Source organism: Triturus cristatus, chromosome 7 (genome assembly GCF_964204655.1).
Source record: "Triturus cristatus chromosome 7, aTriCri1.1, whole genome shotgun sequence".
NCBI lineage: Eukaryota > Metazoa > Chordata > Amphibia > Caudata > Salamandridae > Triturus > Triturus cristatus.
This window is the reverse complement of record NC_140590.1, coordinates 186468112-186489300: the sequence shown is the minus strand read 5'-3', so window position 1 is coordinate 186489300 and position 21189 is coordinate 186468112. Positions and strand designations below refer to the sequence as shown.

The window sequence follows — 21189 nt, the reverse complement described above, 5'->3', positions numbered from 1 at the left end:
ACAAATGATCAAAGCGGCATTCAAAGTCATTTAGTTGCGCAAGACCGGTTCAAAGTCAAAAAATATGGCTGCCCACGATTGAGTGAGGGTTCTATAAATGAAGTGAATTGGGCCAGATCAACATTTTCCTTTGGACCTAGAAGAAACTTTGAAGAAAAAGTTCTGAGAAAGTTAAAGTTCAGAGGGACAAGACAGCAGGCGATGTATGAGGAAGGAGGATCCTCATCAGGGAGCCGCGGTTCAGATTTCTACGTTTGGACTTTTTTGGAAGTCAAAAATCTTCAGCAGGTTGAGGCAGGAGTCAGTGCCTGAAGATATTTCCAGGAGGCTGGATGCACATTTGGTGAAGGACCTCTGAACAGGATTTGCTGTTGCGACAAAGAAAGTAGCTGGAGAAGCTGCGAAGTCTGGCTGACCGGAGGAGGACCTTGAGCGGATAGATGAGCAGGTTGGCCCAGGTATTCTCTCGGTTCTCATAGCAGTCTTTAGCCCAAAGATTCTGTCTTCCCACGCTTCTCATAGCAGTTTTAGAGTTTGGCTAGCTGGGCTCCTTTAGCACCCTAAGCAATGGCCTAGGACTGGTGGGACACCACTTGGGGGTTCAGGACTCACTCAAGCTGGGTCTAGGTGGGGGTTGAAGATGGTGGGACCCGGTTATGTCTCTGTGGCTCTGACAGAAAGCCAGAAAATTAGCCCTTCTAGCAAACTACTCTGGTAGTCCAAGGTACAGGTTAAGAAGCAGTGCTCAAACTGCAGGGTTGCCTTTGAGGGTTCAAGGCACGCTCCAGACAGAACAGCAGTCGTTCCAGATATGGCAAGCAGTCTTGCGGAGTTCATAGCAGATCACAACAGCAGCCAGTCCTCTGAGAGTCCTGCAGCAGATCCAGAATTGAACTAAAAAGTGGCTCTGAGGGCCCTATGTCTAAACCAGGTCCCTTCTTTGAAGTCTGAGAGAATGTTCTAGCGTTTTTTCTTTAAAGTGCTTGGAATTTCCTGACTCCCCTACCCTGGCTCCAAGCTGGCTGCAGGAACAATGCAGTGATGACAAGTCCTTTGTGTAGAGGCAGGGAACATGCTGCTCAGTTGCCAGCAGACTGCCCATTCTGGCACCTGAGCCAAATGTTTCCTTGAGGTATACAAGTTAATACTGTGGTAAAATTGGCACTGTAGTAAAACTGCTTGTTCTAAATGAGTCAGACCATATGAAGCTTGCGCAGAGTAAGCAACAAGAGTTTTCCTATAAGAGTTTGGCAGACACTTGAATCTCTGGTTTTAACATTATCGGGATGCAGGTTGTTAGTACTTGTCTTCTTAGGGTGGTCTTCCCCCAAACATTTGTCTTCAACCGTCCTATGTTGTTGAATTTGTTTTTGTTGGCTCTCGGGCTCCGTACATGCTGCCCCTGCGAACCAGTGCAGAAGGGCTTGTGCTCACTACCTAAAACATGGTAACATTGGCTACCACCTGATTGACATATACTTATACGTCCCTAGTTAAGTGGTATACCATATATCCAAGGCCTGTAAATTAACCCCTCCCCTGCTCATGACGGAACCACTCCGTCATGAGCCACGGTCGCATTGTGTGCTCATGACGGAGTGGTTCCGTCATGCCGCGGCCGTTGGCGGCCGCTCCGCCCACACGGGGCGCTAATTCTCCGCCTGTGCGGGCGATTAGCGCAGTGGGCGGAGTCATGACGGAACCACTCCGTCATGAGCACAGCTCAACCATGGCTCATGACGGAGTGGCTCCGTCATGAGCACAGCGCCACCGCGCTGCCCCCAAACCCCCCCAGCGCTGCGGTGGAATTCCCGCCGCAGCAAAGGGGTTAAATGCTACTAGTGGGTCTGCTATACTTATTGTGCCACCCACTGAAATAGCCTCTTAAAACATGTCCTACGTCTGCAATTGAAACCTGAATGCAGTTACAAACTGCCATTTGAACTTGAAAATATAATCACCTTGCCAAGACTTTAACTCCCTTTAATTGTGTATAAGTCCCCCTAAGGTAGGCCCTAGATAGTCCATAGGGGAGGGTGCATTGTATATCCTGGTAGTGAGAAACTCCTAAATTAGTTTTTCATTACTGTGAGGGCTACCTCTCCTATAGGATAACATAGGGTTGCCTTATTACATTTAATAAGTGCTAACTTTTGATTGGGGACACAACTTTTTGTGTTTGTGTCTGATTCTAATTAAAAATCCTCTTTAATGGTAAAGTTGGATTTGAAGTTATAATTTGACGATACCACCTTTAGAACTTTTATATTTATTTATTATTTTATTTTTGCGATTTTATATAGCACATGCATGGCTCGTAGGCATCAGAGCATTTTACAATACACCACATGTACCAATAACAAATAGAAAAAATAAAAAATGAAAAGATGAAAAAAACAAGTAACATTAAAAGGTGGAGATAACAGCAGGCTATCTGCCCCATGAGGTAGAGCGCTTCACACATATACATTGTAAAGCATAGCAGTGACAAGCAAGGTGGTACAAAACAAGTGCTTTCTAAAAATCAGAACATATCAGTAACAAATAGTAAATATACATGTAAGATTAAAGATGGAGAGAATATCAGGTTGCACTGCCCATGAGGTTGAGAGCTTCATGAGGATTTATTGTAAGATATAGCAGTGACAAGCAGGTGGTACAGTATCACGTGCTGGACAACAATCATTTGTGCTGGTTGAGTTTTGTGTGTACTTGGCAAGAGTATGAGGGGGTAGGAGTGGGTTAGGCCAAGTGTTGTTCAAAAAGAAGAGCTTTGAGGTCTTTTTTGAAGATGACCTGACATAGTCAGTTGTAGGCTCTGTGGGAGAGAGTTCCATAATTTTGTGGCGCTTCCAGAGAAGGATTGACTCATGTACAGCTCATGCTTGAAAGTGGGGGGTTCGAGGAGGAACAAGTTAGCATTTTGTGAATCTCTGTCTGTGCCTGATATTTTTGGTTTCTCAGAGATGTATAAGGGTATAGAAGAGTGTAGAGCTTTGAGTGTTTTTCAAGTTTCAAGTTTATTTTATTGTTTGATTAATAAAAATCGTTACAATCTTCAGACAACTATAAAATTTCGAATTTTAGAACAGTAAAAGAATAAATATTCTGTTTTAAGTAAAAAGACAACACTGGTCATGTTTCATCCAATATAGTGACTTATTAAGTTCGTTTGCAAGGTTTTAGTAATGTCCTTTCTGCCACAACGGACTTCTTGCCTTGATCCATTCCTTGTGCTAGACCTTAGGAGCCATTTATCAGTTGACTTTCTTGTAGCAGTTTTGTTACCTTAGTCATAAATTTAATTCCCCGACATGCCAAGATGGAGGAAGTGCCTCTTAGCCAGCTTATTACTGCTTGCCGGCAAGTGCGGATCTTTAACGTGATAAAGATAGCCCGTAGGTGTCGTCTTCTTAAAGCTAATAAAGCTTTAAATAAAGAGCTTTGAGTGCTGCATACAGTTTAAAATTGAGCTCTTGCTTCTATGGGAAGCCAATGAAAGGAGCGTAGAATGGGAGAAATGTGGTTGAATTTCTTGTGTCCTGTCATGAAACAGGCTGCCGCATTGAGGACTACTGTGTGAGGATATAGGTGAACTTTGGGAATACCGGAAAGAAGTGTAATTTTGCAGTTGATTCTGGAGAGCACAAGTACAGGGACATCAGATTTTGGGTAGTTTGCTGGGATGAGATTCTTGATTCCCCAAAGAAGGCTTAGCTGGAAAAGGGAACTCTTAGCCATGGAGGAGATGTGGTTCTTGAGGTTAAGACATCTGTCAAGGGTGAAACCCAGTGATTTGGCAGTCTGAATGATGGAGGGGTGTCTGTCCATGTTCGGGAAGAGATCCATCCAGTCATAGAACTGCAAGTTAGCTTTCTCTGGAGAGATGCAAAGTAATTCAGCTTTTGCTGTGTTTAGTTAGAAGTTGTTGTAAGCCATCCAAGTTTGAATTCTATTCAGGGAGTTGGATAACTGGGCCAGTTTTCTGGGCATGAGACCCTTAAATAGATTTGTGTGTCATTGGCGCGTAGGTGGAAGAGGAATCCTGAGTTCCTGAGGATTGAGCAGAGGAGTTAGAGGTGGAGGTGGAAAAAGGGTTCGGGAGAGAATTGAACCTTGTGGGACCTATTTTTGCAGGCTGACATGGTATTCTCAATTTTTACAGTTTGGGAGTGGTTAGTTAGCTAACAGCAGAACCAGTTAGGGACAACACCATTAATATCAATTTGAAGCTTCAGAGTGCCCAGTAGCCCCTGGTGGTTGACTGTGTAAAACCCTGTGGAGAGGTTGAGGAGCTCAATTTGACAGGGTTGCCCATGTCTATGATAGCGAAGGAGTGGTCCACAATCTGCAGACCTGCAATCTCAGTGCCGTGGCCCTGACAGAACCCGGATTCCGGGTAGTCAAGGAGGTTTTTATCCTGGATATGGGATGAGAGTTGGAAAGCTACACAACTTTTACTTACCTCATCTAGGAGAGGCAGGGTGTAAGTTGAAGTTGTTGGGGTCCAGAGAATTTATTTCAGTAGAGGAGAAACCTGCCCCTTTTTTAGACAGTCTGGGAACAAGCCAAAATACAACGATGAATTAACCAGGGTTTTCCAGATGGGAACAGCAAATTGGCTAGGGCTGTACTGATAGAGCCTGGAATGCTGTCGCAAAGATGGTTGGAGGGTTTTGCATTTGACAGAGTTCGTATTAAATCTGCTTCAGAGCTCGTGGAAAAAGAGGACCAAGGCTGTAGTGCCTTGCAAGGTGGTACCTCTTTAGTTATGTTGCCAACTTTGTAAGAAAGGGAGATGTCAATGTCTTTGATTTTTTTGTCAAAGAACTCTGCAAAATTATTTCAAAGGATCTCCTTGGCATGTTTCTGCCTCAACTATGTGGTGTCTGTAGCCTGTTCCTGGATTACATGACTGGGTTTAGCTGACAGATGGACTTTGTATATTCCTTCCAAACAGCCACACAATAAAGGGAATTAGTATGTCTAGATGAGCCATCAGCTGGCAGGATGGGGGGACAGAGCTGGGCACAGCTCCACTTACAACTGAATAGGCTGTGCTCTGCCTTCACACATAGGACTTGTTACCCCTGCATTGTTCATGCAGTGAGTTTGGAGCCAGGCAGGAGAAGCAGGAAATGTCAAGCACTTCAAAGGGAGTTCTCTAGAAACGTCTACTTCAAAGGAGGCACTCTGAGGACTGCTTGCTGCTGTGGCCTGCAATGTACTTCAGAAGACTGCCCTGCTGTTTGAGCTCTGTTCTACTGCTGAACCCAAGACTACTAGAGTGACTCAAAGGGCTAGTTGGCTGGCCTCCTGATCAGAGCCACAGGGACAGAAATGCTCCAACCAACTTGAACCCGCACCTGGACCTAGCCAAGTGGTTGCCCTCATTTCCTTAACCCTTTTGTAGTCATGCTAAAGGTGCCCAGATAGTCAAAGTCCAAAACTTGGGATTTAGAATCTTTTTGACTAAATACTACTCTGAAAAGCAAGAGGAGGCTGGCACCAACCTGCTCGTCTATCCCCCAAAGGTGCATCACCTGTTGGCCTGACTTTGGGGCAGCACCTGCTATGTTTTCTCTGCAGCAGCTAATCCTGTTTAGCTCTCCTTTGCCAAAGGGGTACTTGGCCTCGTCTAACTCTCATCGGCTACAGCCTCCAGCCTCACCCCGCTGGAGATTTTCAAAGTCCAAAAAATTCACTAAGTCCAGATGAAGAAATCTTTACTGCGGTGTCGGCAGGAGCTGCCCTACAATGGCGCTCCCTCCTCATTGGGGTAAGGCCTGCAGCCTTCACAGAACATTTTCTTTAAAATTTCTTCTAAGCACCAACCAGGCCCAATCCACTCTTTGTATCCAATACGCAATCCATCAGGGTTGGCAATATTCTTCAACTTTGACCCAGTCTAGCAAGGATAGATGTCCACAGCTGGTGCTTTGATATTCTAGGCATTAGATTTTACCTTGAAGTTTAAAACTCTGGTTATACTAAGGATTTTTGTTGCTTTCGTGTCAAATAATTTAATAACATCTACTCTATTTTTATAAATTGATGTGGGATTTTTCTTGTGTTGTGTTTTTACTTTATTTCTGTTTGTGTGCTGCATAAATATTTACACATTGCCTCTAAGTTAAGCGTGACTGCTTTTCTGCTAAGCTACCAAAAGGTTATGGACAAGCTAATTTAGTGATTTTGTGGTTCAGCCTGACACGGATTATGACTGTTGCTTGAGCAGGGTTAACACTAGAAGTGGGCGGTAAACTCCGCTCATCCAGCTGAGTGCAGACTTTTTGCCCACTCCAGGCTCCGCTAGGAGCGCGAAGTTCCAGAAAAACTCCAACCGCCAATGAAGTTTTTTCTCGCACATAGCTCGCCAATGTTAAGTTGGAGAGCTGGAAAATAAAGTGGTTGTATGATAGTACAAAGCATACCTTTACCACGCACGCCTTTACCATGCAATTTTGTGGTAAAGACATGATGGGTAAAAGGACATGCGTGCTAAAGATCATACCCCTGACCCTTGCCCTGTAATCTGTCCCTTTTCCCCCAGCCCTGAGCTCTAAAAATGAATCCCACACCCCCAAAACTACCCTGACACCAGCCTCCCCACCCTGAGCCCTAAAAACTGTCTCCTACATCTCTAATGTACCCCGAACCGGCCCCCCACCCTGAGGTCTAAAACTGCTCCATCCCTATAAACTGTCCCTTTCCCCCCTGCCCTCAGCCCTAAAAATGAACCCCACACCCCAAAATCTACCTCGACCCCAGCCCTCCTGCCCTGAGGCCTAAAGATTCCTCCTGCCCTGTAAATTGTCCCTTTTCCCCTGCTCCTCACTTTGCCCTGAACACTGTCCCCCCACTCTAAAATTGAATCTAACCCCAGCTCCTCGCCCTGAGCATTACAAACTGTACCCCTACACCTTCTAAGTACCCTGACACAGCCCCCTGTCCTGAGCTCTAAAACTGCTCCCTGCCCTACAAACATCCCAACTCCCCCTCCTGAGTCCAAAAACCTACTCCATCCCAAAAACCTACCCCCTCAAGACCCTGCCCCAGCCCCAGCCTCACGTTCCTCACTGTATCCTCTCCCGATTCCCGATCGTCCTTCCTCTTCTTGTCTTCCTCACCTGCCCATCCGCTCGGTATCTAGCCTGTGCTGTGTCTTAACCATGCATATGCATTTTTAAGGCATTTGCATGGCTAAGACAAGCGTGGTTCGGCTTGCGGGGAAATTGCATGTGTGGCTGAGCCCAAATTGTCCTAAATTAAGTGCTCAACTGGCTCTCAGATAGATATGTCAACACTGACAGTCTTGGCAGGTCGAGAAGGTTGTGAAAGCTGCTGCTTGCATTGAGAAAACTGCTGCTCGAATAGAAAATCCACTCGAGAACAGAAAGAAGCAACATCCTCTGGCACGCCGTGTGGTGATGTTTGTGCTGATTTTACAGCACCAGTCAAGCTCCCGGTGCTAAAAATCAGTGGGAGAATTGTGGCTTACCGAAGCTCCACTGCTCACGGATCTCGGCAGAATTTCGTGGTACCCCCTACGGAATTCCACTGAGTGAAACTCCATGAGTTCCGCCCACTCATGGTTAACACCCCACTCAGCTAACAACCTAATTTCTCCTACAAGTGATGGAAGTATTGCCACTGTTGATTTGACACCGCTGGTCATAGTTTTTGAACCTGCCTACATTTTGGTAATTTCTTTGGCCTAGAATGTGAAGTTAATACTGATTTTAATGAATCACTATTTTGTCTATAGACATGAGCTTGTCTGCTGGGGTTGATGTCCTACAAAAACTTTCTTTATAGATCAAACCTATGGAGTATGTATAAAACTGTATGAGGTTAGATTTTACTTAGATTTTTTGACATGACAGGAGAATGGTTTGTCATTATTCATTTGTCCCATGTTGGCATGTGGATTTCATTTTTGTGCAACTGTGGACAACATACATTTAAATATACATGTTTATAAACTTCTACCCTCAAATAATTTTTTTCCTATTTGATTCAGCACTAAGGCCTTTATATTTTGATGACTTTACATTTTGATTTGACTTGCCATACACTTTCATAACCTATAACAGACATACAAGCTACATGTAAACATGGTATAGAGCGACCGTTGATAGTTAGTGTAACAAAACAGCATCTGAGCCCATACTCTGAGTTTCTGATATTTTTTGTTCTTTATTAAGGTGTGGAGTAGATTTGAGCTAGCTTTTTCAGTAGCACTACTGTAGAAGGCATTGTGTAACCTTTGTCTTTGTCATTTTCAGAATTTTCATTGCCTGCCATTTGTGGGTGTGTATTTTTATTTGAACATCCTTCCCTAAACCCCTCCTTGAAATTCACTAAAAGTCTCCTATTTAGTAGGAAAGTTTTACCCACCAATCACCCTCACGCCTCGCACATTTACTTCTAAAACAGAGGTCCATACAGATGCCCACACTGAGGAGATAGGAGAGGTCGACATTGAAAGCTCTGGACAAGGGTTTGTGAATAGCATTTGTTTGTACAGGAAGCAGTACTGTTGTACTAGTACTTTCAATACTTTGAAATGCCTTTATGATTGGCCCCATTCCACATACTTACAAAATACATGCTTCACTCCCTACTCTTGTAGTAGTTAATTACTGACTTTTCTATTGAATATTACGGTATTATCATTTCATTTTTCTTTTGCATGGAGGTTCACATGTGGTCTCTACATGTCTAGACCCACAACCAACACAAACTATTATCTAAAGTGCCATTGTGCAGCTAATTCACCCAGTAGCCTCATTCGCCACCCCATCCAAAAAAGGGGAGCAAAGGAAAGCTAAAGAAAGAATTGAAGGTGGATAATATGATATACTTATTGTCTAGTACCATTAATAAAAAGGCTGCAGTGGTAATGAAGATATTATGTACGAGTAGTTCTCATTACAAAATAATTTAGTAAAATAAAATGTTTTCTCATATACAGGTTATCCTTGTCCTGAATCCAGTACTGCTCCTCCAGGTAAGTAGTTGAATTTGAATGAAACTTATGTTCGAGCCTGATAGAATTTACACGTAATCTTTAAAACCAAATGTTGGTTTTTTTTGATGAGGACATTTTTTATCCCTGAAAAGTAATTACATTCTTACCATGTTCTTTAAATCAACTTGTTTGGGCAATTAAAAAAAATAATGCAGCTTTGCGATTGAGGTTGGGGTGAAAATTCTTTCCAGGACTATCTGTAAACATGCAGCATTTCCAAATGTGTTTCTGCAACTGTAGTAACTGCTATAAAGTAACTATACATACTTAATGTGTTTCATTTATACAATATAAACATAACTGATCCGTTAAGGATTTATTTGAACACATTTATTTAAATTCTTTGATTTGATAAAGGGCCAGATGCATCAAAATTAGATTTTGCGAGTTTATAATAGCAAATTTTACCGATTCGCTATTATAGACTCGCAAAATGCAAAGTAATTAGGTTTCAGATTTGTTTGGGCGATTCCTACACATTCCTTATTTGCGACTCGCAAATTGTGAGTCGCAAATAAGGAATGGCTTCCCATTCATTTTTATGGGCCCAGAGGCCCATAGGAATAGATGGGAATTGCATGCGCAATTTGTGAGTACCCAATAGTTATTAGGCTTACCGAAGCGCCACTGCTCACGGATCTCTGCAGAATTTTGCGGTACCCCTACGGAATTCCACTGCGTGAATCTCCACGAGTTCCACCCACTCATGCTTAACACCCCAGTCAGCTAACAACCTAATTTCTCCTACAAGTGATGGAGGTATTGCTACTTTTGATTTGACACCGCCTACATTTTGGTAAGTTATTTGGCCTAGAATGTGAAGTTAATACTGATTTTAATGAGTCATTATTTTGTCTATAGACATGAGCTTGACTGCTGGGGGTGATGTCCTACAAATGCTTGCTTTATAGATCAAACCTACGGAGTATGTATAATACTGTATGAGTTTACTACAGGTACTTAGATCTTTTGACATGACAGGAGAATGGATTGTCCTTATTCATTTGTCCCACGTTGGCATGTGGATATCATTTTTTATGCAACTGTGGACCACATACAGTTAAATATATGCGTTTATAGACTTCTCTCAAATAATTTTTTCGTATTTGATTCACCCCTAAGGCCATTACATTTTGAGCACCCAATAGGTACTCGCAAATTGTGCATGCAATTTCAAGGGTGCAAGGGGGCCAAAAGGCCACCATGATGCACCCCTGAAATATGTATATATATGTATATATGCATGTATGTGCACCACTGATTCACAAAGGGGAAGCTGTCCGGTTGGACTGTGTCTGATTCACAATGGGAAAGTTGTCCGGGTGGATGGTGTCTGTTTCACAATGGGTAAGTCCGATTGGATGGTGTCTGATTCACAAATGGGAAGCTGTCTGGTTGGATGGTGTCTGATTCACAAAGGGGAAGCTGTCCGGTTGGATGGTGTCTGATTCACAAAGGGGAAGCTGTCTGGTTGGGACAGCTTCCCCTTTGGGAATCATATTGGATAGTCTCAGGGAGATCGAACAGAATTCCAGGTGACCACTGCATGCTCCTCTGGTGTCTTCCGAAATGTGCAATCTATTTTTAAAGCAGCACCTGTCCTTTGCTGGACACCATTCCTGCATCCATAGTCATTCACAGGAGGTTGTAATAAAAAATCTGCTTAAATAATTTTTATTAGAGAGGTTTTTTTGTGATGCTCTGTAAATCAGTATTTTGCATTGCAACCTATTAGTACATAGGTCGAATTGAAAATAACACACAGGTTACAAAAAGTCAGTGTGCAATTTGCACCCATGCTTGTGACTGCACTGTGCTTACATAGGACCCAATAGATTTAATAGCACTAGCCTACAAAACAGGTAATCACTGTTATTTAGAAACAAAAACAGAATATTGTGAGTTTTACACATTCCCAGTAAAGGCCAGGCTTTAACAACAGACCTGGTTTTCAGCAATCACAAAAGAGCACCTGAGCAATTCACTGACCTCTAATATAATACTCTGCTCAAAGAATAGCTTTGTACAACCCTGAGTACAGTCAGTTTGTGCTAATTCATTATGTAGCAAAAGTCAGTCTGAGGACATCCGTATAAACACCGTAAAGTCACAAAAAATTAATCCGCTTTTGGAGGAGCACACAAACCATTACCTAGGTACCCCCAAATAAGATTGTCGATCCCAAACTCTGAAAAAGATTGCCTCTTTTTGTCAGCAGTGGTCACATATTAAAGGATGAGTTGTATAAAGACTGCTATATGTATAATTTAATTCTTAAATATTCATACAGACTACTGGCCCCGCTGTTGGAGAGTAGAGGACATTTTCATTGTGGTGCAATAGTCTGAATCTGGAGGGTCACTGAGAGTTGGAAGAATGTATCGTGCTTTATATGGCTGCGAAAGGGGATTATGATTTTGGGTTTTAGTTAATGGGTAAATAAAACAAATCTGTCGAAAATCCAGCAGTGCAAAGCCTAAGGATTTTCTTAGGCTTGGCTGGGGCCAGATCCCCAATGTTTGATTATTTTGCCCTTTAACGTATCCTTTTTGACACATTCAGGAAGACAAGATGATGTGCTGTAGGATGAACTTGCTCCAAGACACCGCAGTGCTGAGGAGCTAAGAATAGCCTGCCTGTTGCAGGTTGCTGGCCTAGAGGTTCAAAGTGCTGATTGGGCAGGGAGTAACCAGTGTACCTAACCCTAAAGAACCCACTGTTCCTGAGTACAAAATCGGCATTCTAGTTACATGTTTAAACTTGACAGCTCTTTCAAATGGTAACTTTCCACATTCTTTGCACATACATAAGAGTATACTTAGAGATGGTTCAAAGATAGCACATTTCTTAGTAGGCACTTTATTAAGTAAGACTTAGTAGACTCCGTCAAAGGTTTGGAACATTGAGCGCGATACTCTTGCTTTTAGATGTCCGGCTGGAGACAGCTCTGAGTCAAAAAATACACATCGCTATCCTGCAAAGGACGGCGGCATACTCTACACCATACTGGCCGCCTGATACATCATACACAGGTATGGGGGTTTGGTTGTCACTAGAGATTTGGGAGAGGGTACTTTCACTATGTTCTTGATAGTGTAGGTAGGATTAGGTTAGTAGTATTCATATATGCATTTTCATATAATCACACAATCATGTCATAATGGTTGAATTTTTTATCTTCTTCACCATTCTTGTAATGCTGGTAACCATGCTTTGTTTCATCCTGCTAATAATTGCCGCTCAAGTTTATACACAGGAGTACAATTGTTTCAATAAATTTTAAGAAGCCAGTTCATACATTTCTTGTGTTTCCCTTTGGGCATGCCTAATAACAATGAATGGATAGATTGGTTTACACGATTTCCTTGGGGAATTAGAGTGGTCTTGTTTTGAGGTTGCTAACACCATCTGTTACCCTCTATTCATTAGGGGTTCGGATGGGGCACTGTGAGCTAGCTAGGAACTGAGACAAAATACTCTGATGGTATGGATGGACTCAGTCCCCATATTCTGATGTCTATGTTGTCGGAACACACAGTCCGACTCAATTCATAGGAACTGTACAACACCACCACCTAATCAGGAAATCTTTACATTTTTATTTAAGGATTTTGAATTGGAGCTAATTTCCCACCTTCAAGCCAGCACCAAGCTGCAGCTACAATACATAGCCGCACCTCACCAGAGATGCCACCCAGTATTTGCTGGAGTCCTAAGGCGTCATGCCACTTGCAGCCAGGATCAAATTTGTTGCAACCAATTGCCTCTCATTATAGAGCCACACAATTCATTTGACACAACAGTTTTTCAGCGATATTGCTAAAAAAGCAATTTGATTTACCAGCAGTTCTAAACAGAAACTCAGAAAATGTTCCAGTACCCCAAGGTTTACTTAGTACCAAAAAGTAGTAAAGCGCAACAAAAGCAAATTGCGTCTCTTTAATAAAAAATGTTATGCTCACTCAGATGGATGTTTTTTTTAGTGCCTAGATTGGCTGAGAATTATTCAGGACATCCAACATGGGAGGGTGGGGCAATTAAGTAGATACTGTAATAGTTTGCAGGTATAAAGTTTGGGATAGAGGCATACAGATGAGGTTTATCGATCACAACGGAACATGAAGGTAATTAGAAGTAGTGAATCATGGGACTTGTAGGCTGATAGAGGAAGACAGAGATCGTGATTGGTTGCATGAGGCGCAATAGGATTTGTACAGAGGGCGGAACCAAAGGGTGGGGACAGATCACAGGTGTTTAAGTAGCAAAGTGAAAATAGAGTTCAGGATTATGGAAACAGTGAAACCGTTGGAAAGGTGACGATCAGGATTGATGTTGCAGGTACGATTTAGTGCAGATTATCACTTGATATAGGCTAACACATTAGTAGGAAGACGGTTTGTTCGTTCTTTTGCAATTTCATAAATCGAAGAGTGTAGATTTAGGAGGTTAAAGTAAAAAATGAACGTAGTTGAGTATTTGGGGGAAAGGCAGAGACTGACTTGGGCATCTACTTAGTAATCTACTTAGTAATAGCGTTTGGCTATAATATTTGCGGGAAGATGTTGATTATGGGGAGAAGTGTATAAACTTTCCAATATCGAGAGTTGTATAGAACACGTTTTAGAGTTTTCGTACACACAGTCTAATATAATGCTTTTAATTTACAGAGAACCCCTGACGAAGGGCCAAAATAAAGGCCCGAAATGCATTGGGTTAACAAAGATCAATCACTTGAGAACAACTTACATACAATCCATGCTGTAAAATAAGGCCCGGATCGGCATGTTTGCAGCATTAACCCCTTCAGTGCCATGCCCTTTCCCCGCCCTGTGCCACTCGTTGCATTAGCGGGCGGGGTTCATGACGAGCTGGACTCGTCATGGGCACAGCGCAACCGCGGCCCATGACGAGTCCAGCTCGTCATGGGCACAGAAGGGGTTAAGGTTATAAAGAAAATGTAAGCGTCTTTCATGTGGCAAAAGAACAAGATTAACGAAAAGTTATGGATGAAAAGAAAAAAATGAGAATAAAAACAATTTGTGAAATCTAATGAATTTGTGGCATTTGAATATGCAACCAGGGAGCTGTGTGGCCATCACTGGGGCCTACCAGGCTCCAGTTTACAAAGGATTACGTTATATAATACGTGGTTTAGGGCAGACCACGCGTACGTGCTTGCACGCAAATTAATGAAAAGAAAAGAAAAAACAGAACAACAAGTGAAAATAATGGTGTGCACTCTGTCGCCCCTCTTGATTTGCAATTTTCCTGACTCCATAATTCTCATAACGAAATAGCCAACCATCTCCATCTCCTATTATTCCCAAGCAGTACATTAATTGAATCCCAACAGGGTGGAAGGGATGGTAAACTTTGGACTCTGACATGAGTGATCAAGACTCAGAGTAATGAAGATCCTGGTAAGTAACCAGCTCCTTACCTCCTCATTCATCTACCATGTCCCAGTCCTAATTTGTGACCAGATACCCAAGCATAGTAATTTACTTCAAACACTACACATACTGTAGATGCTGTGCAGAATTAATTAATTAATTAAAGTGAATTAATTACATTACTGTTTCAAAATGGAACTCAAAACATAGGTACTAAATGCAGGCGCATCTTCACCCCAAAAATATAATGAAATCTAATAAAATGCATAGTGCAATGTTCATCGCAGATCACTGTCATTTCATTAGAACACATTGGTGATGTTCATGGCATATGTATGTATATTGCTGCTGATTTGGCACATTAAAAAATGTCCATCAATGAACAGCGCCAAAGTGTAATGTATACATCACCATATATTGATCTATATATGGTGATGTATACATTACAATTTGGTGATCACCAATATGTTCTAATTAAATGACAGTGATCTGCCATGAACATTGCACTATGCACTATATTAAATTTCATTATATTGTTGATTGTGTTTTCTTTAATATCTATATATTTATTGGGTATCTGGATTAGTTTTGACAAAATGTCTCATGCAGTATTTTATAAAATATTCGTAAATGTATCACTACATTACAAGATGGCGCCGACTAACGTGAGATCGTTAAGCAACATGGTCCACTTTCTATGTCAATTGTAGATGCTATGTAAGCGGAAGTAAAACAATACTTGCTTTACCGTGACCAAGCCGTAACTGGCGAAACGCATCGGTAGGAAGCTTTCGATTCTGCAATAAAAATAACTAAGCATCCTGGGGTGTCCTGCGTTTTCTTTTCCAGAGACGGAAAGAAGTTGGATTCGTATTTTGTGCGTTGCCGGTACCCGCGCTGGACCACCGCAATTTTAAAGCCCCGCACTATATATATATCCCCTACTGGCAGTCCCCAGTAGGTAGATATAGTTAGGACCTAGTTTCTATATCTTTGGCGCCGTTTGATGAATCTTCACGAAATTCTCCCAAAAAAGTGTTCCTGTGATTCTTGTTGCACATGATAAGTTTCGAGGGATTCATGAAGCTGGGGCTGAGAAAAATGGGGTTGAAAAAAGGGCGCATTTGTAATGTTAATTTCCAATAGGAACCTGAGAATATGACTTCAGCCTGAACCAGTGAACAAAATGATACCAAATTAGACAGAAAGGTAGGTGTTGCTATGCAGATTGTGCTTTTTTGTTATTTGGGGCAAATCCATTTAGTATTTCTTCAGAAGTTTAAGTTGAAAGAGTTAGTGATATCTCTGGCCGCAGATATTTCACGACAACATCGCAGATACTTGCGAATGCACGCGCCAACAGGAATACTGTGATTGGCTAGATGTACCCTGAACAGAAAGCCGTGGCCGCCATTTTATCGATCGAGAACAGTTCCCGGGACTGAACATTTCTGTGAAAGCTAACATAAGTGGTCAGGGTGGAAGTACTTTGACCTCATGTTTGAGAAATGGGGGTGGTAGTGACACAAGTTATGTGTGCAAAATAGATTTTTTTTATCACGCGTGATATTTGCAATGACGACATGACCGTCGGTGTCCCCCCCCATGTACCGTTGCAGCAACACCAGGAATATTGGTAAAAATCTAAAATATATATCCGGCTCAAGACTCCATTTCGCTGCGCGAATGAAGGGACTGCACTCAGCAAGGTACTCGGTTCTTTTTTATTTTCCGAGAATTTTGCACAGGACGCGTTTCGGCATCTATGCCTTTTTCGACTGAATATATATATATTTTCACTGAAAAAAACATAGGTTTCAGGGACGGTATAGTTAGTTGGACATTTGACTCATATAAAACCAGAGAAATTCACCAGTTATAGTTAGTTGAGCTAACTATAATTCAATGCGCCTGCAATGCATTGCTGATGACATCACATATTACATCACTCATGACCTGGTCAGTGACATGAGTCCAAGACGATCGTGACTACATGGACCACTAGTTTCACTATCTTGAAAACTTTCACTACTAATTTCAGCTGTAATAGTTTTTTTCTGTTCAAATTCATCATTCAACATTTTTAAATATATAGCAAAAATTGTACATGCAATGCTACTTTTACATGTGTTACAAGAATCTTCGTAACAGTCAAAGTCTCCAAATAATTCACTTTCACTACACCATGAATTAAACAGTTGCAGAAGTGCTAAATAGTCAAATTCTCCCTTATCTAAACTTTCACAACTAATTTTCTTGTGGTTTATGAGATTACTCTTTGCATGTTTTACTAAACAACCATAACATCCAACTACTGCATATTTTCCTTCTTTTACATTCTCTTTAACTTTTCAAGCTGTAATGTTGAAGTACTTCCTACAGACATAGCTGTTCCAGATGTTGACTCCTTTTCGTTTAGTACGTGTCCAACATATTAGTTTTAAGATTGTCTGTACTGTCTGCTTCATTTACTGCTAATTCTTCAATTTCTTCGAATCATTTCAAGACTCCATTTCATTTGCAGGCAAGACCTAAACTTACCCAAATGATTCCTCGTGCCTTTGAATTTAAACTTGAATAGCACAATCAGTCTGAACATCCATACAATCCAATTTCTCAGTGGGAAAGAATTTTCAAAGTAAAGCTGTACAATTCTTTACTAAGGCTTTTCTCTTGTGTAATTTCTTCCCACAGTACTTTCATCTCTGTTTTGTCTGATTTTGTTATATATGATGTAACGTAACATGCAACAGCAATTGAGTTATCTGCAACATACTGAATGTCCATGTTCGCATTCCACATTTTTAAAATGACTGGATTGTATTCATTGATATACTTTGACACTTCTCTTCTTTTTAACTTGTAGTTATTCTTTTGAGATTTCCGAGTTATTGTGTGCCTTACAGAAGAAAAAAAAATGTACTCTTCCTTTACAAATGACTGGACAGGAGAAACCAAACCGACATCTGGTGTAAAATGTTCCTTTAAAGTTGTAGTTTCTTCTGCAATACTTTCAACAACTGTGACTTTGGAAACGTAAAACCTGCTATCTCAAGCTTCTATCTCCTTCTTCTCTTGGTATCCCACATGTTACATACTGTTAAATGAAAGACAATATTGTTTCATCAGAATCAATTCCAAATTTAGGTTCATCCTTGATCCATAGTAGCATATGTATATGAGGTGCACCTCTTGCTTGATACTCCTTTCTCCAAAAGAAATCGGTAAACTCTCCAAGAGCTGTATTCTTTTTATTGCAGATAAAAGACATTATAGGTTGAAACCTATCATTACAATATCTACACACATATACAGGATCCAATAAACACAGTTCGTCACAAGTCTTTATTTCAACATGTTTTATATTGGAATTCGCTTCTCTTAGAAAGTCAAGCAAATCTTCCCATGCATACTCTGCACAGCTTAGTGAGACAAACCATGTTCTTGTACCTACGTTCCGTAACATACACTTGAGTTCCTCATGGCGACAATACCAATACTCATTTGTTCCATGTAGACATGCCATCAAATTGATTAAGTGTCCTTCTAAATTTTCATCTCATTCTTGAAGTTTCTCCACAAATTAATTTGCAGAAAGAACTTATTGATGAATTTTAGTTTTAAGTATGTGGTTTACTGCATACGACAAAGAAGACAGATCACTATCAAACAAAAAGGTGAAATATGTATAAAATGCACTGTCGAAATCTAGGATCTTCAGAGTATAATCTGAAATTTCAAGTGGTCAAACAGAGAACGTGGACAAGTCAAGGACTGAAGATATTTATGAACATTACACAATATGTCCTTTGCATTCAAAAGAAGTAATAGGAAGCAGCATTGACTTATTTGAAATGAAAATGCACAGGGGACTCCAATAAGTGTATGGGAAAAAACCTTGGAAGGTCATTATTTTCCACATCTGTTTCCTACAGGAGAAGGTGGATGGTATAATGATCCACCTGTACCGATTGCAGCTTCAGAATATCGATCAACAAGATTCATCGTCTAAACCTATTACCTGTTCACCCACGTTTACAGTTTGGTAATAAATATTGTTCTCTGTAAGATATAAGGTAGCCTTTTCAACTTTATTAACACCCACAAAATCTTTCCATATTTTCCGACTTTTTGTTACTACAACATTTACTAAAATGACTACTGCCTAATTTTCCTCTTTCACTCCAGCAATAGTTTCAATATTTTCCTTAAAATCCAAAGTTAAGTACACCACTCTTCCCTCAAACCTCTTTGCAAGTCTGTTGGTGACAGTTTACATGTTTTAGGCTCCATCCGAATTATAGTTTGAAAAGAATTAACACATTGAATTAGAACAGACCCATATGTATCAATTCTGCCAGTACTTCTGGAATAGCTACTAATTCTAAGTTATTATGTACTGCTCTAAAAGGCATTTTGTTCTCTTCTAATTTGTTATAACAATATTTACATATACGTTGATCACTACCTAACTCAAATTGACCTTCCACCAACGAGTAAATTGTAAATTCTACCCACTTACCATTGTTCTCCTTTTCACTTTTCAAATACAAATCAACATTCCTACTTTTATAATCAGTATGTCGACAACAAACACAAACATAGTCTCGTATTTCACACCACACCACATTAAACTTTCCAATTTCTTCTTCAAACTGATCAGTGCTAATCACTTTCCCATCTCTTCCAACATCTGTAATTGTCAAACTTTCACGTTCTATGAACGGCTCATCTGAACCAAAATATCGCATTTCAATATCATGACACTTTTTTTGAACAACTAATAAAGAAGCATATAAAAGACTTGTATACAGTTCACTTAAAAATAATGCAGAACTTTTTACATAGTACACTTTCTTCACAAACATCCGACTTTCTGAATAACATACTGCTAACATCCTCAACTGATAAAAAACACTTTTACAAACTTTTCTTCAAAGACAAGCCAGAGAATGCCCATACTTCTCAGTATATTTTTTTACGCGACATAGATCTAGTCCTTGTAACAACTTAACGTTCTGTTTAATACTTTCTCTTTAAAATCGCATAGAATAACTTCTGTTCTAAATTGAAAGCACTATCCACTATACTTTCAATACGCTGTTTCTCTTTCAATTAAAAAACATTCCTTTTATATTTGAAGCATTCTTTCATTGAATTCTGCATCACTCTATATCGAAAAAGTCTCTGACAATTTTCATGAAACTCCTTTTGTCTCCGAGTAACAGATACTATCTCTATATCATCTTTCCTTTTCCTGCTATTTGAAATAGAACTCTGCTTCACCTTACTTGAAAAATTCCTATTTTTCCTCTTGTGTGATTCTTTTTTCATCTTGTACTTATAGAAGAACAAAGTTTTTCTGTACTACTCCCATTCTTTCCAAATACAAACTTTTGCCTTTTGCACAAATATATATTTTTCTTCTTTTCTTTTTTTTTTACTTCTTCTTGGCATTTCCAAATTTTAATCCAAACGAAATATTAAAAAAAAAAAAATAGATTCAATTATTTTTTACATTTGTTCACTATGTTAAAATTATAAAATACAATTACAAAACTTCCACTAACGACTTCCACACCCAGTGCTGCAACGTGATTGAACACAACAGAGCAGCACTAACATGACAAGTAGTGCCATAGAAAATACAGCAATTATGTATTTAATTATTTACAAACACCTTTACAATTTATATGTAACTGCACTACCTCGTACTTTTCACCTCTCCGCCGCACCCCACCACCCCACACCACTCTCTCTGCAACCCACCAGAGACAACTTTATAGATAGTATTTTTAATTTTTTTAATCTATGTACTTAAGATGATATTATCAACCAAAAAGCACACACAAAAATTACCATTATTAGCCTACAATTTTATCTACAACTTTCCAAACATAACACTGCCCCCCCGGTTTTAAGTGTGGGGGGAGGGGTGTCTGTGTTTGTCTGAGCAACATCACTTTATTTTAGGTGGCCTCGAAACAGGTCTTTATGGGGATCTACTTTCGGGCCTCGCCAACCTCATCCCTTTTTGTTTTTCTTTATTGCACTGCAGTGAGACTGTGAGAGTATGCACATTACTCACTACTTCGAAGTGCAGACATCATGCCAGGTGACTCGCATTGTAGGTGAAGGGAAATCCTATAAAAAGACACTTTTTCTCTCTGAATTTCCCTTCTCTTTTTGCAATGCAGGAGCAACATCATCGTGGGCTAATTAGCAAACACACCACCAGGTGCGCATCCCCCATTGCCCCGGACTCTCTCAAACAGCTTCCTGAGCACACACAACCGCACCTGAGTACTTCACAGGTTTTCAAAAGATCATTTTTTGGTAAAGAAGACTCTGTTCTTTTTCACCCCTTTTTACAGCCCTTCTATCCTCACTCTGCCTATTGCTGAAAAAATTAGGCTCCCCCGAAATTTCGTTCTGGTTGTGCCTCTTGAAATGACCACAAGCAAGCAACTCCAGCACGAACCTGCTCTGACCTTACACATTCTCTTGTTTTAGGGCTATGAAAACACATGCTTTGCCTGCCTCACTTAGTTCTCACACCCCCTCTTTAATATGAACATAAAAGCTTTCCACTTACTTTTAAATTCCTATACTGTACTTCACATGGAAATATAGAAATCAAGGTTCTCACCACCCAAATTACCTCTCTGGTATACTTTCTCAAATGTAAGAAATACAGGTATTCAGTATGTCAGTCACTGCCACTTTTAAACAATGTACCTATATACAACTCAACAAAACTTT

At 40.5% G+C, this 21189-nt stretch overlaps 1 protein-coding gene across 25 annotated transcripts in view; it reads left to right on the top strand.

The window, feature by feature from the left end:
- LOC146809181 (uncharacterized) overlaps positions 1-21189 on the top strand; it is a 1126689-nt gene that overhangs the window by 910155 nt on the left and 195345 nt on the right. For all 25 annotated transcript variants that reach the window (XR_014966360.1, XR_014966358.1, XR_014966357.1 and 22 more), the window contains one exon: positions 8978-9013. Coding sequence is in view for 18 of the 25 variants with exons in the window: in XM_085615993.1 (XP_085472119.1) it covers positions 8978-9013 (36 nt within the window). In the remaining 7 variants the exon portion in view is untranslated. The remainder of the gene's footprint in view (positions 1-8977; positions 9014-21189) is intronic.